This window comes from Cynocephalus volans, chromosome 11 (genome assembly GCF_027409185.1).
Source record: "Cynocephalus volans isolate mCynVol1 chromosome 11, mCynVol1.pri, whole genome shotgun sequence".
In the NCBI taxonomy this organism is placed as follows: Eukaryota; Metazoa; Chordata; class Mammalia; order Dermoptera; family Cynocephalidae; genus Cynocephalus; species Cynocephalus volans.
This window is the reverse complement of record NC_084470.1, coordinates 82368842-82387981: the sequence shown is the minus strand read 5'-3', so window position 1 is coordinate 82387981 and position 19140 is coordinate 82368842. Positions and strand designations below refer to the sequence as shown.

Here is a 19140-nt window from a genome sequence, read left to right as displayed (position 1 = left end):
TTTACCAGTTCTTGAAGTATTCCTTAATCCAGTCAAGTTAACACCTCAAATGAACCATCCCATTATTCTTTACTAGTGTAGTTTTGTGTAAGAGGTTGCCGTATCTGATAATAGCTAGTGAGAGAAATGAAAATAATGATGCATTAATTCCCTATCTTGGAGATTGTTTATTGACAATATTTTGAAAAAGTTAGTGAAGACTATATGAAGGTTAGTTATGGCTAGGATAGAGGGTAAAATTGGATTACATCATTCAGGAAACTTCTGTGAGTACCCACCATGTACCAAGTATGATGCCTGATGGGGAGAATTAAGCAGTGATGAAAAGTCATCATTCAAAGAAGCTTATATGCTTTCAAAAGCATCTCTCAACCCTGAGAATTTAGATTTTTTATACTAATTTAATTCATTATTATATGAATTTGTGTTTACACACACATACATAATCTCTGTCTGTCATAGCTTGTTCTTTGTATTGAAAGGCAGTGATTCATATACCACCAGCCATTAATGCTTTAGTTTATTTTGTGGAAGTAACAATTACAGTGTTCATCATTCAGAAGTAATAACTACCAGATTGGAAATATCTTCTATGTCAGGCACTTTATATTCAAGATTCAGAAACTTTTGGCCCAAGGGCATGCAGCCGTATTAAAGAATTGTGTCTGAATTCTTTTCAGGTGGAAATCTTCCATAGACTCCATCATCCTCTTGTGTGAGGCTCAGCCCAATTTTCTCATCCACTTTACCCACCTAGCCAGTGTCCCTGTTGTGAGATTTAGAAGTAGATTGATCAAGTGTGTACTGCCTCAGGTAGGCCAGCAACCCAGGACTCCTAATTCCAGCACCTCAATTGTTGATCTCTAGTTACTGGCCCAGAAACAAGTTCATGTAGAGCTCCCATATAAACCCGTTCAGGGACATGAGAGCTCACTGATTGAAAATCAGTAGATTTGTGAAATATAAATAATAAACCTTTTCTCACTTGTGGAGTTTAAAAGCAAATCCTAATTCATGTAAACTGAGTGTTGGAACCCTGAAGGCTGACAGTGAACTTATAAGATCATTCAAGAGTGTTACAACATGATGATTATGCAAAGATGCTTAATCTTGTGACATTTACCACCGAGCTAAAGCTACAAGGTTTGTATGCTTCTGGAGCGCAAGGTAAATGTTATATGATTGAAGTGCTCGTGTATGTAGCCCCAAGAGCCACGGGGCTGTCTTCTTTCACTCTAGATCACTGCATTGAGCCTTTTGGAATGGAATTTGGGTATGCAAATATACTTTTATGAAGTTTTAAATAATTTTTGTATTTTGAAAAGATTTCATTTTGATACTGAGAGTTCCAAGCGAACTTTAAAATCCCTTGATAAAAGTAGAAATCTATAACTTTTACAAAGCTTTATGAATGTACAAAACTAAAAGGCAATATCTACCTCTAAAAGCTCCCCAAATTTGTGACTTGATTGTGGCATTTACCTGTCACTCTTTACTACTAAGTATTGTGTTCATGAAGTCTAAACAGTTGGATTGCAGTTTCCAGCCAAAAAAATGAGATTTGTAGATTTATTATATACAAACAATAACTCGTAGATTTATTGGACACATACTTTGTGAAAGGAAGAACTTGGTGTGTCTGCAGTCTTCCTGAATATTTCTTATACAGATAAAAATATGAAGCATATTTAAAAATCAGTCCCAAATATGAATATTTTGCATTAGGAACTTAGGTACGTTATTTAGCTTCCCAGGATAAAATAACCTTTGGAATCCCAGGCCCAGAGACTACTTACATATTTCAAAGTTTAAACAAAGGCAACTCTTTTGAATTCACATATTTTCAGCAAGAGGAAAAACAATTGTTGTTTAATAAGATTTTGGGAACTTTTATATTACCTGGGGATGAGTCCCACTTAATGACAAATAGTGTTAGAAAGAAGAAAAATAATTATATTGCTCTGTTAAGAGAAAATTACCATTCTTCAAGGTATCTCAGGTATGTCATAGCTCTGAATAGTTTGCTAAAACAAATGTACTAATGATTTTGGTATAGCAGAAGCATATTTAAAAGAGAATAGTTTTTGCCTTTCAACATAATGAAATAATATATGGATTGTGTCTACATGATGAAGATCTAGGATAAAGAAAGTGGAAAGCATTTATGCATAATGGCACAAATCTTTTCCATTTTGTTTTTTTAGTCAAAACTTTAGTATGATAGCTTTTAAATATTAGATGCTTACTGAAATAAAGTATTTTCCCACATACTTTATGGTCTCTTAAATCTTTCCAGCTATTAAACAGGCAAGAAGAAGTGCTTCTCCGTATTTTTATTTATCTTTACAACTTTCCATTTAGCTGCTGTACCTTTATTATTCATCAGCTAAACACACCAACTCATTTTTCAAATGAAGCCATCAAGCACACTTAGCCCATGAACATTCTAACTCCTGAGCTAAAATGCTGTTTTTCCTACCCAAACTGTACTTCGTAGGTAACAAAAACACAAGTACCCCTTGTCATGAGAATCTTCCGTTCAAACAAACACATCTTTCCTCATTTGAGTTTAGAGTTTTTCCCACTATAAGCATTTAGTCATTTAGTAGTGGACAAACCATTTATACAAAATTAAACTGACCCACTTGTGATTTACTGTCAGGTTTATTCTTTAAAGTCCAGGCTTAGCATGTGTCTCATCCTGCATTTCACTGACTTCTCAGGGCATATGCAAATGCAGACAAACTATGCCTGGAAGACACAGTCTGCTCTACCTGAGAGGAGAGGACCAAAAGCATTGAATTAAGCAGGTGACATATGACCAACATGGCTTGATGGGAATGGAATTAAAGAAAAGCAAAGGGGACAGACAGGTTTGCAGCCTTGGATGGAGCTTGCTCCCACATTAACCATGGTGTCCACCCATTTGTTAAATGCCTACCATGTGGAAACACTGAGCTGAGAGCTTTGCATACATTGTCTAAATAAATCTGTAGAGCAACTCTAGGGGAAAGATGGCATTGTCTTCATTTTACATATTAAAAAGTTGAGTTCAGGGGAACTAAGTAATTTTCCATGGTCACACAGTTGGTAAGGGGTGAGTCCAACTAATAAACCAATGAGCACTTGGTTCTGAATCTCATTTCTTTTCATTGTGCTGTTACCTAAAAGGCATGGCTCAGACCTGCAGATTAGACAGGGGGTTGGGTGTGGGGACAGGAACTAGGAAACTAGGGGAAAAAAATCTCTATAAAAATGTGAGCTTTGTGAAGGCAGAGACCTTTACCACAACTTCAGAACCTAGAAAATTGTCTGACATATAAGCATTCAGTAAATGTTTTTTCACTGACTGAGAGGAAATAAGGGAGGGAGGAAGGAAGGAAGGAGGAAACGAAGGAAGAAAGGAAGAAGGCTTTTTAATTGGAGTTGAATATGAAATAGGCTAAATTAAGAGGGGGATGTTCTTCTCTGCTTGTGTCCACCATAGGCAGTTCACAGTTGCTTACTGAAGATAAATACACTAGTTCTTCTCTAACTTGAATGTGCATATTAAACAGGGATCTCATAAATATGTAGATCTTGATTCAGTAGGTGTGGGGTAGGACCCAAGATTCCACGTCACCAAAAATCTCTCAGAGGATGATGATGCTGCTGCTGGTCTGCAGACCGTATTGTGTGTGTCACGAGTACAGAATATTCAGACAGAATGTCGATGGAATTTTCTTTTATTTTGCTTCCTTTTCTGAGTTTCCGTAGTTGTGGGTCTTGGGGAGGAATATGATGAAGGAGGGTACATAAGTGCTCATGGTTCAGCTTCAAAACTCTAAAGGCAAAATTAGTCAAAATAGAAGAAAGTGACCCAAAATGCTCATGCAAATATTCATTTGCCTTGGGAAAGATCATCAGAGAGTTGCTGTACAAGCAAACCAAACAAAAACCAATAGCAGAGATCTGCTGCAAATGAGAAAGAGGTTATAGATTTTTTTATTTCTTCCTAATTTTGTCCTTTTAAGTTCAAAAGAAAAGAGTCAGGCCTTCCAATTTTTTCTCTTAATTTCATTTTGTTCTCTTATTTGAAATGTTGCTTTAGACCTAGGGAACTTGCATGTGAATATGAAAAGAAAATACCAGAAGACCTTGATTTTAAAAATGAGCAAATGATAAAATATTACTTTGAGCAGTAGGGATTAAACTTATAAACTTATCTATTTCCTATACTCCTCAATCATTAAAATCTTATTATGCATTATTTCAGATATAGAAAATGATGTAGACATACAATAAAGTGTAACTATGAAAATCAGTATAACCTTATATACTTAGTTTAAGTAGTAAAAACCACAAAAGCTAAATTTCCCAGTGTACACTCTTCAACACATCCCATTCTTTCTCCGTGAGAGCTTTAAAATACCTTAACTTTGAAGTTTATCATTTTCATACATTTTAAAATACATTTAGAATGTTATTAATATTACTTTCTGAGGTTTAAAACTTTATGTAAATGGCATTAAGCTGCATTTTTTAAATTTGCTTTTTATTCACTATTGTTTGCGAGAGTTGTCCATGTTTATAGGAGTTCATCCATTTTTACAGTTGTGTAATATTCCACTTAACTTATACACTTCCATTTGAGATGATCTCTTTATATGCTTTCACAGCATAACGTGTGCATGTTAAATATTTTGTATATTAATACAACAATTTTTAGATGGCCCATGACACAATTGAAGAACTCTGGTCCAGAATTCAATGGGTACTGTTCCTCATCAAGCCAATTGATAGCTTTGGGATAGTTGACAGCCACACAACTTGTTTATTGAAATCCTCTTCTATAAAATGGTCATTATATTACCACTTTTTCAAAATTATTGTAGAACGGTTTAGATAATCATTGTTATAATACTAAAATTTATAGAACTGATGGCAGTGTAATTTTATTATAAGAATTGGGTTATCTAAGAGGTGGATGCCTTAATTTATACAATGAATGTGTTCTTGAGATTGTGGGATATTAATGAATGAATGAGCTTTTAAAATTGAAGTCTACTTTGATGTGTCAAATATACTTATGTTTTATCAGCACCGCACTCTCCCGAGTGAGCCACAGGCCGGCCCCAAATATACTTATGTTTTAAAAGCTTCCAGTTTTTCCATGGAAAAAATTCTTGTTTAAAAACCAGTTTCTTTCTTCCTTTTTCTTTTGGCTTCCCATTGACAAGTATGGCTCTGGGGTTAGTGCCTTTACTTTTTCAGGCCCCCTAGGTGCTGTTTAGAAGTTTTTACCACAGTGTACCATTTTGTAAATAGCACTGTGATGGCTTAGAAAAGTAGAGAATGCCTTGGGGACAGGTATTTACCCAGACAAATTGAAATGGATAGTTGAGCACTTATCCAATTAATTTATTAAATGTGCTCAGTCAATCTGGATAAATCAAAGAAATGTTCTCTTTTCCCTCTTCATTGTCAGCATGAGATTGGCCTGAAGTATCCGAGGTAATTACCTCAATTTTCTACTTCATCTTTGCCTATACAGACCGAGCCCAATTTTTCCCCTAGTGAACAAACTAAATTATTCTCACCTCTTCAGAAAACCTTTAAAAATCTTTAACTTCTAGATGATCATCTGTTGTACTTTCTACTGTACTTTAAAATTTCATTTCCGATAAATGCTTGGGAGTATTTGATCTTCATTTATGTAACACTTGGATGAAGTATGCATTACCTTTTATTTATAAGAGGGGTAATATTTAAAGTGGATTTTATAATACAGAGGCTTCTTTTGAATTTAAATATACTAAGAAGTGAAAAAACCTTGACATTTATTTTACAGATGGCAGCTGAATGGAAGTGATATTGATATGAGTATGGAACATCGTTATAAGTTGAATGGAGGAAATCTTGTGGTTATTAACCCCAATAGAAATTGGGATACAGGAAGTTACCAATGTTTTGCAACAAATTCACTTGGAACAATTGTCAGCAGAGAAGCTAAACTTCAGTTTGCCTGTAAGTTTTTGTTCACACATCTAGCAAAACCAATGTTTAAAAATATATAACTTAATTTGTGTGGTTAAAAACGATATATGGATTTTATTAATTCAATAAATAGCTTGAGAAGACAATTCAAAGTAATGCTTTGGACCTCTATATACTGTTCAAGTCAGAGCTTAAAAACTGTGTGTGTGTGTGTGTGTGTGTGTGTGTGTGTGTGTGTGTGTGTGTGTGTGTGTGTGTGTGTGTGTGTGTGTGTGTTGTTGTACTATTTTGTAAGGATTCTGTTTAGGGAATGAAAAAGAATCCAGTTAAGGATATTTTTATTGAGCAGCTACTGTGTGCTTTTTTGGGATATTTAATTGTTCTTTGTCTAATCCCAAATTGTATGTTAATTCAACCTTTCTTCTGCCCTGACATAAATATGTATGGCTTTAAATTTTCCAGTAAGCACAGTTGTACATCGTAGGTTTGACATATAGCAAGTTTATTATGGTTCAGTTCTGTAAATGTTATAATTTCATTATGGTTTTCTCTTTGATCTGTGAGTTATCAGACATCTGTTTTTAACTTTCCAGACATATAGACTTTTACTAGTCATCTTATGTTACTGGTTTCTAAACTGTGGCTCATCAATTAGAGAATGGATTCTATAGTATTACTCTTGGAAACTGTTGATATTTGTTCTGTGGCCCAACATAAGATGAGTTTTTATAGGTGATTTATGTGTACTTGAAAATAATGCATCTTCTTCAAATACTGGGTATGTTCATTGGGTTAAACTTGTTGATTGTGGTGCTCAAATGATCTATACCATTCCTGATGTTTAATCTAATTAATCTGTCAATTTCTTTCACAATGATGGCAGATTTTTCAGTTTATTCTGGCATTTCTGTTCATTTTTGCTTTATGTATTTGGTAAATTATTGATATATGAAAGTTTAGAATGGTTGTATTTTTTGTCAACATGTGATCTTTGTGATCATTTTTTTTTTTTTTTTTTTTTTTTTTTTGCGACTGTCTGGTCTGGAGATCTGAACCTTGGACATTGGTGTTATCAGCACCATGCTCTAACCAAGTGAGCTGACCAACCAGCCCAGCATGTTGTGATTATTTATCTCTAACAAAGCATTTTGCCTTATAGTTTAGATGCTAATATATTAATATTGCTGTATTAATGTATTCTGATTTTTTGTGTTCTTTTTCTCCTTTCTTTTCTTCATTTGAATTGATTGAGAATTTCTTTCCACTCAAAATCATTGGAGGTTATACACCCCATTTATTTTCTTGCAGTAATCACCCTAGAAATTTAAGTATACATGTTTAACAAACTGTAAAGTTAATCAGTATCTGCAACAGTGAGGACTTATAAACTTTATTGTCCACCTCAAGAATTCTATAATATTATTGTATAATATTTTGGTTGATTTTTTAACCCTTCAAATTAGACATTATTGCTGCTCTTCTTTTTATTTCCTAGTTGTTTTTCTTTTATCAGAAATAATGTAAGCATGTACAACTTCTACGTAATTTTTTTTATTTTTAAGGAAAACATCAGGCATTTGCCCATATTCCCTCTATTTCTCCTTTGCTAGAGGAAACTACTTTCAACTTTTTGAGTGTCTCTTTTGATATTTACCTCAGTTTTCCCAAATGATTTATTTACATTGCTAGTTCTTGATTTTTTTTTAAAGTTTCATGCATCACTATTGATCATTAACTCTGGCAACCAATGCTGTAACACTCTTGTACTGCCACCTTACCACCACAGCAGTGTGAGGTTGTTATCATGAGGTTTATGAAAAATAGTATTTTCAAAGTCATAACTCTTGCAAAAGCACCAAATTAAAAATAGTCAAATGCAAACTATATTCTACTGACCACTCCCTGAGTGGATCGAGTCCCCAGTGATCACTAACTGGTCGGCTTTCCAACCCAGTCCCCATCCAAACCTTCACAGAAGATAAAGATTTTAACCCGCCTCTGTTTAAAACTGAGGGCAGGGAAGAAGACTGGGGTCATTGCCAGTTGATTAATATTTGAGTATGCATTGTCTCAGGCTATGTTATTATAGGATTTTATTAGGCCATAGTTTTAGTTAGGTCATTATTCAGTATTTACATTATTATGACTTGTAAATGATGTTCAGAGCTGGGTTTTGTAGCAAAGTATAATTCTGATTATTTTTCTTTTCGTGTATAATTTTTCTTTTCCCAAAAGTTAGTAAACTTATTATATTTTCTTTTACTTCTTGATTTTCTATTGTCTTAAACTTCCATCAACCAAAATTTTGGCCAATTTTCTGGATGCAGGTATGGAGATGCATGAAATATTCTATCAGTTTTATCTTTGTCAGGAAATATGTCCTAGAGCATTCTGGAGTTTTCCAGTTGGGCCGGTTTTTCCTGCATGCCAGGGGCAAAACTATCTTCCTGACATCTCCCCTCACCATCGCTCTGAGGTTCTCCTGCAAATCTCTGCTGTATCTGCCTTATCTTACCTGTATTCCACTTCTGCTTCTCTGGTGTTCATTGTTTTAGATTGCCATGTCCTCAAGTGTCCTAAGAAAAGATGAATGATATCTATGATTGTTCTACACCATGTATTCTAAAAATTATCATACTGGCATACTTCATCGAGAGATTGGGCTTGTATAAATACTTGTTAGAAATATTTTTCCTTCAGAATTTTGAAGATAATTAATAATTAAGAGATAATAAGCCTGCTAACTAGCTTCCAGTGTTGTTGAGAAGTCTGATGCCATTTTTATTCATAGTGTCTTGTATAGAGGGACCTGCTTTTCTCTAGGGAAGCTTGTAGGTTCTTGTCTTTGTACCTAGTGTTTTGAAATTTCACAATGACTTGATTTGTTATGGGTCAAATTTTACCTAGCACTGTGTTTACTCTATGGGTCCTTGCAGACTCAAAACAAGAATCCTTTAGTTATGAGAAATGTTATGATTTCCTCTCCTCAGTTTTCTTTATTTTCTATTTCCCATGTATCATTACTTGCATCTTGAACCATGTGGATTGGATTGTTCCTCTCTACCTTATCCCACCCCCAAGTTGGTCTAAATTTCCTCCTCTTTGACTGTATCTCTCCCTCTTGGTAGATTACTTCAACCCTTTGAACACCTCTGTTGAGTTTTTAATAGCTGCTATAATTTTTTACAATTTAAGAGACGTTTTTTGTATTTGAAATTTCCTTTTTTATATCTTACTCTAGTTTAATAGTGGTAATTACCTCTTCTTACATCCTTGTGAATCCGTGAATGAAGGTCTTTTGCCTTTACACTTTCTTCCCCCCTATGTACATGAGCCGATTTGTCATCATAAGGTTCACTATAATGTGGCTCATCTCATTGGGGCTCACCTATTTTTTTTAACTCTTCCTTTTTGAGAAGGTCAGATTCTCCAGAGGAGAAAATAATCCATTTTTCTTCCTTGAGGAAAAAGCTTCCACTAGCTTTCTGGGAGCTAAATGGGAGAAGACACCTTGGGGGATTTCAGCATCCAATGGCCATATATGGATCTAATTCACCTGTTTCCTCACAAGACCCTTCACAAAATGCACCTGGTAACCTCCAGTATAGACATCCCCTTTTTATCTTTTTTTTAAGAATAACCGTCTTCTCTTCTGCTGTGGAATGTGGCCCTCACCTGGATATATGCATGGGGAGGGAATCTGGATGTCTCACTGCTGCTTAAAATTCTTTACCATTTCCTTGCTTCGTTTCCTTTTCCAGATCTGCCTGCTACCTCCAGTCTTACCTCTTTGAGGATTCTGCCCATGTATCTATCACATCTAGGCTTTGTTCTTTTATTGTCCTGTCTTCGTGGGTTTATGCCGCCAAACAATATCTCTTGCTGCAAGTAAGTCCTAGTTTAGGGAATATTTCAGGATGAAAAGAGAAATAGATGTGTGTGTTCTCCCTGGAATTCTTATTTTTATTTCACATAATCAGTGTTTGTTTAGATTTACTCCTATGTTTACTATTTCCTTTGCCCACCCTTTCTTCTTGCATCTGGGACCATTTTTCTCTGAGATCTGTGTCTTTTAGAAATCCTTTTATTGAGTTTTTGTTGGTAGTCATACTGTTTTGTTTTTCATCTCTTCTCCCCTTTGGTCTTAAAGTGTGTTTGTTTTGCCCTCATTTATCAAAAAATACTTTTGCCGTGATGTGTGGTGTCAAAGGCACAGATGCTGGAGCCAGAACTGGGTTTGAATCCCACGTCCAGCATTTACCAGCCATGTGACTTTCAGCAGATTCTGAATTTCTCTGTGCTTTAGGTTTGTTATCGGTAAGCCAGGGAAATAGAATTTGTCTCATCAGATGTGAGACTGAATGAGCTGATATATGTCAGGCACCTGGAACGGTGCCTAGCACATAGAGCATGCTGCACAAAGATAAGCTATAATCATTTTTGTACAATTATAGGGTGTGATTCTGGGATCCCTGTCTTATGGAAACTGGAAAATTTTCAGCAGTTATCTCTTCCACTTTTGCTTATCCCCCTTGCTACTCTTTGCTCCTTCTGGTTTTCCTTTTGAATATGTTTTGAATTTTCTCATTGTCTCTTCCATCTCTTTTAACTTCTGTTTCATGTTTTCCATTCTATATCTCTTTTCACTCTTCAGAGTTTCTCACTTAGTTCTGGACTGCACTTCATTAATTCTCCCAAAACTCTACCTAATTTGTTATTAAACTGTCCTTTGACTTTTTATTTTAGTGATTATATTTTCATATTGTATCTGGTTCTTTTCATATGTTCCTGTTCTTTATTCAGAGTATCTCATTCTTTTTTCCTGATGATTTGACCCCCCCCTTTTATCTTTTATCAATTTATTTAAGTCTGATGAATTTAGGTATTCTTTCATAGTGTTGTTCTATTAGCTCAGGATATTATGGGTGTTAACCTGTGATTTGTTATCTGCTGACTCTTGCTTGTAGTATTTTCATCTTTTGTAATTTTCAATGTGTATGTGAATTTGAATTTAATTTATAGCAGAGTTTCCACCTACCTGTGCAAACATGTGTTTCTTATTAGCCTTGGTATAAGGAGTGTCCTTACCTAGCAGCTGTTCTTGCTGCTGCCAGGAACCTCGGGGATAGAACCAACCTGGGAACGGTTTTATGTCAGTAGATTGTCTTGATGCAGCCCACCATATAGTCTGTGTCATTATTCATGGTAGTTATGTTCTCTACAGTTGCTGTTAATACTGAATTAACAAAGACTGAACCACTGCTCCTAGGGGCAGTACAGAATTAGGTTCCTGTGAGCCTCACAGCATTTTCATCAGCCAAACAATACGTAACCTTGCTGTATGTGTTAAAGACACTTTATAGATTGTTGATTCATTAACATTGAGCTCACGGCCAACAGCACTGTAAGTCACGCCTGAGCAAAGCTTCTCTAACTCCTGTATTTTCTCCATGGAGCACATCACAGCCCTCTTGCATGCAGAAACACTAGACAGCACTTTAGCACAACACTTGGGGGGCCGTTTTAAACAGTGAAATCACCAACAAAAAGCAAAACTATGTGAAAGATGTGGCACTAAATGTATGGCGACATGGATAGTTGTTTACAGTATGAGCTAAAACAGGAAGGCAGAGCGCCGACTTGTTCAACTTCAGCTGGGAATGTGCCTATCAGGACACTCAAAATTTTCACCACTCTGCGCTTGTCTGTGAATAACCTCGGAAGTGCTGTAGATATTGATTTTGAAGTCACAGATTTTAGTGAATAGGTGAATATTCAAGTATGAAATCCATAAATAAGGAGAATCAACTTGTATACTAAATAAATATGAAACCCCAAACCATGTGAGATGTAAGCCCAGCAGACTGAATTGAATTCTTGGTTGAAATAATTGCCATTCCCACTGCTCCTTCTACCTCTGTCATAGCCTCATTTCAAGGAAAAAGAGATAGACAAATGAATTTCCAAGTCCTTTGCTTGGGTCCATGGCTGGGTTTAACCACCAGTGCAGCCCTTCAAGGATGCAGGAAGTGTGCAAAATGTCTTATTTACAAATGGCTGTTTGCTAGGCCCAAGACCATCTTCTGTTTCCACATGGCAATGAAACCTAAGCTACCAGGTTACCAATCTGATACTTACAGTCTTCCTCCACACCCTCATTCCCCTGCCCCAGCAACCACGGCCTAAGCTCTAGAATTTATGTCTGCTTTGTAGCTTTCTTTTTTTACTCAGCTGTGCATTCGATTTAATTTTGTTGGGTTTTAATCAACATTGCTAGGCAATTTGTGGAGCTGGGATTCTCCTATCATTTCTTGAGCTTCTTTATATTTTTTATTCCATTCTGTCACTTAGGAAGATAATGGAAGAGAATAGAGCCAGCTTTGTGTAAGCAATAAGGAGAAATAGGGTTTGGCATGGACCAGAGAAAGCATGCTCTTTCTAAAGGGGGCACTCACTATTCAGCTACCCATTTTTTGTGATTTAATTACTCCTAAGTTCATACTTCCAGGACTGACCTCTCTCCTGAACTTCAGTCTCGAGTAACTATCTGCCACTTCTACATCTCTGCATATCAGTAGACATCTCAAGCTTTCATTTCCAAACCATAATCTTGATTTTCCCCATAAACCTGCTCTTGTCTGGTGTTCTTCACCTTGGTAAGAGGTGTTACAGCATTTGTAGTGTTCAGGCCCAAACTTCAGAGTCACCTTTGAGCTCTGTCTCTTTCTCCCACTCCATATCTATTCACCAATAAATGTTTTTGCTTTTATCTTCAGAATATACCCAGGATCTGACCACTTCTCACTCCCTGCACTACTACCACTTGATTGGGAGTCAGGTTGTCACCTCCCCTGCTGCAGTAGACTTGTAACGTAACCTTCTAATTCGTCTGTCTTCCCAGTACCGCTCCTACCCCTGCAATTTTCTGATTTCCAACCAACAACCAGATGATTCCTTTAATTTCATGCTGGACAAATCAATCTCTCTCTGTTCAAAACTTCCAATGGTTTCTCATAAGAATAAGAATAGATTTCACTTGTTACCTGTCTGGCTCCCAAGGCTCTGTCCTGCTTCCCATATGTGATTTCCTACCACTTACCCACTCTTTCCTTGCAACCAGCCCCACTGGCCTTGCTTTTTCTTCATTTGCTGAGAATGTCCTTGCCTCAGGGTCTTTTTTAGGTCTGTACAGCTTGTTCACTTCTTCCAGATCACTGTTTCAGCGTCACTTCCTAAAAATAGCTTTCTATCCTCTGTATTTGCACCATAGCCTTGATCCTTGCCTGACACCTTACATCTTTTATTTGTTTATTTTCATCTCCCTTACTAGATTGAAAGACTGTTGTGCACTGCTGTGTTCCTAAAACCTGGCAAAATGCCTGGAATTTAGTAGATGCTCATTCAATATTTGTTCAATGAATGAAATAATGAATGAGAAAATGCAGGAACAGCATTACCACAGCTAATCACTCTACAAGATAAACCTGAATCTGTTCTTTACATGAAATGTCTTGACTTTTTAAATGTTGCATACTAAATTTAAATTTTATAAAAGCACTATACGGGTCAACCCCGTCTGCATCAAACAGACAAGTCTGAAGGCCAGATACAGCCTGTGGGTCACCAGTTTGTGAACTCTGACCTAGATGTTGAGAGCTGATACCTGTGAAATTAAAATATTGCTTTATGAATGATCCTACCTTTTCTCTAAACAAAATATGTAAAACAGCATCTGCTGAGAGCAGAGTTACTTTTCCTTTTATTCTCTTTTGTACTGTTGTGTCTATTTGCAATCTTTTTTATGTAAAATAGAAATTGACCATATGAGGGTACTTCAAAAAGTCCATGGAAAATAGAATTAAAAGATAATATGAATCTTTCCATGAACTTTTTGAAGTACCTATATATTACTCCTACAAAGAACTTCTCCTGTCCCTGTCAGCAGACGGGGTAGCACGCTGTTTACTTTTCTTAGATTGTAATATATAAAAGCTCAATGAGACCTGGAAAAGGAAGTGTGAAGAAAGATTAAACACATGCAGAAAATTTTAAGGATGATCCCGGAGTGGCTGGCTGTATCTGAAAAGAAAAGTTAGCAAAGATGAATTAGCTAGAAATGTGTTATAATTAGTAGGAGCCTGGTTTGTTGTTAGTTAGAAGCAGTGTTGTTCTCGTAATTCAAGAGTGTGGCTGAAAACACAAATTCCATCTTTGAACATAAGTAACTTTGATGAAGTTCAAAGCTGCTTTACTCTGATGTTCCAAAAACAAGTTAAACTTAAAACAAAATGCTACAACTCAGTATGCTACTCATTCTGTATGAGTTAAAATAAAAAAGAAGAAAAAAACACACAACACAAAACTTTTTAGTCAAACACAATGTATTTCAACCCAATCCCATAGAACCAATCACATAGGAAGGCTGTGATTTTTAAAACTAAGATTCTGTTAAAGTCAACATATTTTCAGTAACTTCTCAGCCTTTGTATTTTATGCTTTTCCATATAGGTGGAATATATTTATTATTTGCCTTTTGAACTATTAAACTGTTTTAGTTTGTAAGATAACTGGAGATATCTTAGGAGATTTCTGGTTTTACAATACTATTTCAGGCTCTATGTTATGGGGAAAAAATTGTTTGAGAAGATTCCATTGACAGGTATCTCCATCTAAATTTCCACTGGATTTTCTTTGTTTACTAGTGTATTCTCAGGACTTAGAGGTGCATCTGTATGAATGATTGGAACGGAATGGGCAGTGCGCATATGGCCAGCATATTCAAATTAATCAGAATGTCTCCTAATTCGTTTTCTCCTAAAAGCATAATGACAAAAGTTTCCATCCCAGGACACTCTGTTGTGTTGGACCAGTAGAGTGTAGAGCATGATCTGGCCATTGGCAATTAGATCAGAGATCAAGAATACAAACAAGAAGACCAACAGGACACTAGGAAATGATCACCTTTGTTTATACAGCTGATGATTGTTAAGGCAGAAAAGGGATTTAGAAATCTTGAGATAAAATGATAGAACTTGGTAATGAATTGGTTGTGGGAAATGTGGGATGTTTTTCTTATAGTAGTGGATAGATGGTAGTGCAGTTCGTCAAGACAGGCAACATTAGAAAATTAGGATATTTTGGGGGGAAGGAGGTGGGACGGAGAGTTGTGATTAGTTTATGAAGATCACATGTTTGTTATTAAGTATACTGATTTAATGGCATTGTCTATAAGTAACCTGAAAAGTGTCTCTGTCACCTGGTTTAGAAAAAAGAGTGCTCAATCAAGCAGGCCCTGCCCGAGGGATCCTGGATGAAATTCACCCAAGGCTTCTTTCCTCAGCGGGGTAGTCTGGCCCAGGTCTGGCTATGGAGGAAGGGGGACTTTCTGATTGTCCTGCCCAGAGGAGGCAGCTTTTTGTAATTCCTACACAGGCACTGTATATGCTATCAGTGGCCCTGCTACTTACTTGCTGGGGGCTCGTGCTTATGCCCCCAGACAGTAGCAGGACCATCGTTAGCACAGAGAGTATAGATTCACATGATTTTTTTTTTAATAACAGCTTTTGAGATATAATTCACATACCATATAATTCCCCAATTAGAGTGTACAATTCAGTGGTTTCTAGGGTATTCACAGAGTTGTGCAACCATCACCACAGTTTTAGAACATTGTCATCATCCCCCAGAAACTCTGTGCCCATTAGCAGCCACTCTCCATTTCCCCCCAAGTCCTCTACCCCAGCCCTTGGAAACCACCAGTCTACTTTCTGTATCTATGGAATTGCCTATTCTAGACATTTCATATAAATGGGATTATACAATATGTAGTCTTTTATGACTGGCTTCTTTCACTTAGTGTAATGTTTTTGAGATTCACCCATGTTGTAGCACATATCAGTACTTCATTCCCTTTTATTGCTGAATGATATTCCACTGTTTGAATATGCCACGTGCTGTTTATTCATTTATTAATTGATGCTCATTAGGGTTGTTTCCACTTTTTGATTATTATGAATAAAGTCGCTGTAAACATTTGTTTCTAAGTTTTTGTGCCGTCATTAAAACAATTTTTATTGTGTATATACCTAAGAGTGGAATTGCTGGGTTATATGGTAACTCTATATTTAACATTTTGAGGAGCTGCTAGACTCTTTTCCAAAATCACTACACCAATTTACATTTCTACCAGCAGTGTTGAGGGTTACAGTTTCTCTACATCCTAGCCAACAATGGTTATTGTCTTTTGATTATAATCATCGTAGTGGGTATGAAGTGGTATTTCTTTGTGGTTTTGGTTTGCATCTTCCTGATGACTGATGATGTGAGCAGGTTTTCATGTGCTTATAAGTGGCCATTTATGTATCTGCTCTGAGGAAATGTCAATTCATATCCTTTCCCATCTTTTATTTTATTTTGGTGGCTGGCTGATACAGGGAACCAAACCCTTGACCTTGGTGTTACAAGTACACTCTAACCAACTGGGCTAACCAGCTAGCCCTGCTCCTTCCTTTTATTATTGGGTTGTAAGAGTTCTTTTTATATTTATATAAATTTATATTCTTTGTATATTTATATACACGTCCTTTGTGAGATATATGCAAATGTTTTGTACCATTCCGTGAGTCAGATGAGTTTTTGAGTATCCTTTTTAAATCTCTGAAGTCAGTTGTTAGGAATCTTTTGTAATTAGACTGTGGAGAGTTATCTTTAATTTTAGAGTCATCTAGCAGGGTTAAAATGAAATACTCTACTAATCACATCAAAATGCTAGAGTGGAATGAAACCAAGATTAGAAGTTGAAGACCTTGATTCTAGTCCTGACTCAGCCACTGGATGGGAATCAATCACTTGACCTCCCTGTTTCTTTATTTGTAAGAAAGGATCAGACACCTGATCTAAAGTACTTTCCTTTCTACCATTCTGTGATTCTTTTTAGAACTTATGCGGAACGGAATGAAGCTAACTTAAATTGTTTCTAGATTTTGAGACAACTGAGAACTTTGGATGAAATATTTTTTCTTTTTAATGGAGAATTTGCTAAACATCACAGCGCAACAATGGCCTTTAGAATCCTCCAGCCTTTTTCCCTTTAAGGCACCACTTGTTGAAGCTAACGACTAAATAACAGTCTTGGAAACACTATTTCTGTAAGAGGATGTAATTCACAGTTTTGGAAAGTAATGTTTAAACGCCTCCAAATCTGTCATCTGAAGAAGACTCATCTGTCACGTGTCTATGGATATTGATTGTTGGAAGTGACACTTGTTTGCTACAACCCCAGGGTTGTTACTCTAGAGAGTCTAGAAACCATTCTATTTCTGGGTTGAGCTGAAGTTAGCATTCATGGAAATCCAATTGGATGTTTAATGTGGTTTTATTGCCTTGTTCCCAGCTGTGGTTTTGTCTTATCCAAGCAATTTTAGTTGATGCATTCAATAAAAATTTAATCAGTTAATTCCAAGAATTCAAATAAGGTATTTACCTCAGGAGTGTTGGTATTAGAATGGGGCCCTTTACATCAATAGAGGACAATCGCTGGATAATATATGAAATTCAATAAGTTAGACTCTTTGGTATTGATGACAATATACCTGGAGACTGAGCATCTTAAAGATCTCATAATGACATGTATATATATTTTTTATTCCATTTCATTAAAAAATTTAGATCTTCTTTGATATGCAACCTTGGCTGGGTTTCAGCTCCATTCCCTTTTCTGTCAGTCATTAGTTATGGGAAACTTCTAGACTAAAGAGTTTGCTTGACGTATCAGCAGCATTTTAACTTCCTAAAAATGTTGTTTTTGACTACAAAACATGTACGGGATCAAAGGAAAAACGCTGTTTAGCTTTTTATGAAGCTGATTCCTATTCCCTTCAAATTGAGTGCAATTATATAAAAAATAAGTTTTGTGAAATCCTGTCTTATTGGAGGCCAGTATCCCATAGACTTGGAAATTTCCCGTGGCTGGCAAAATTGTCAGCCCCTTTGGCCCTTTGATTAACTGGCATTCTTCCATGTGGATTTTCTTCTGTTGCAATATAATGCCATTACAGTAGAAGCAGATTGACTGTTTCTCAGGATAGATCAGTTTTATTTCCTTGAACCTCAGAAAGAGTCTTGCTTAGAAATCATTTGCCTGTTGTTTTGTTTTACTTTCCCTCCTTGGTCACTGTGGGAGTGGTCTTTTATTGCTCTTCTGTTGGTAATTTTTTTTTTTATATAACTTCTTAAGAACTCTGAAAGCAATTTCTTGTCTATAGCAGAACTGTTATGGCTTCTCTGTGAAAGAAAGGGTCGCCTGGTGAAGGTGGCAGCTGCTTGTGTGGTATATATAAAGCTAAAACCAAATGGCTTGTGAAAAGGCTAGAAAGAACTCAACCCTTTAATTTAAGATAAAGCACTATTATATGTATGTGGTGTTTTATATTGTATCGTGTACCATAATTTTTAGGCTGTTGTGTTCTCCTGCTGTAGCATGCTAAAAATATTCTGTAATTTCTTTTTCTATGTGAGCATCTATTTAATTGAGTCCTGGTTTAATGCTCATCCATTATACTGCTGTGATTCTATTTTGCAAATGTTGGAAAATGTCTTTAAAATCATACCTGAAATCCTGCAATTTTCAGAGTAATGATCTCTTTTGGAGGATTTTTTTTTCTTTCTCCCCCCACTTCCCTACCTTTTTGTTAGTTTTGCAGTTATGGCTTTAGAAATCAAAATAGCTTTGATAAGACTATAATATTTCACTCAATATCTTTTCATAATTCTTCATTTGGTAGTGGTCTCTTGCTTGTTAGTCAGTTTTAAGAGGATTTGATTTGCAACAGACATGAAATATCATTTTTTGTGTGTGAATTATCTGCCCTAATTCTGTGATAAAGCAAAGAATATGCTACTCAAGAGTGTAGTACGTCTTCTTTAAAAATTCTGTTTGCTATACATTATACTTCAGAACTTTAGTTTCAAAATCCCAGAACACAGAGTTTTAAAAAATGGAGTATTTCATCATTTTGGTTATTTAATTTGGTAGAGTAATTAATAAAAATTTCCTACAGTGAACATTAATCATTTTTTCTTCTTTATATGTACAGTCTATGACTAACAATGCTGTCTGTCACTTCCCCCACTAAATTTTTATTCCTTTGTACCAAGAACACTAAC

At 36.0% G+C, this 19140-nt stretch overlaps 1 protein-coding gene across 1 annotated transcript in view; it reads left to right on the top strand.

Annotated features, from left to right (window-relative positions):
- Positions 1 to 5843: 5843 nt before the first annotated feature.
- The window catches only part of CNTN3 (contactin 3), a 201341-nt gene continuing 188044 nt past the window's right edge, over positions 5844 to 19140 (top strand). Inside the window, exon 1 of the mRNA XM_063114016.1 lies at positions 5844 to 6006. Within this exon, the coding sequence (XP_062970086.1) occupies positions 5859 to 6006 (148 nt within the window). The 5' untranslated portion in view covers positions 5844 to 5858. The remainder of the gene's footprint in view (positions 6007 to 19140) is intronic.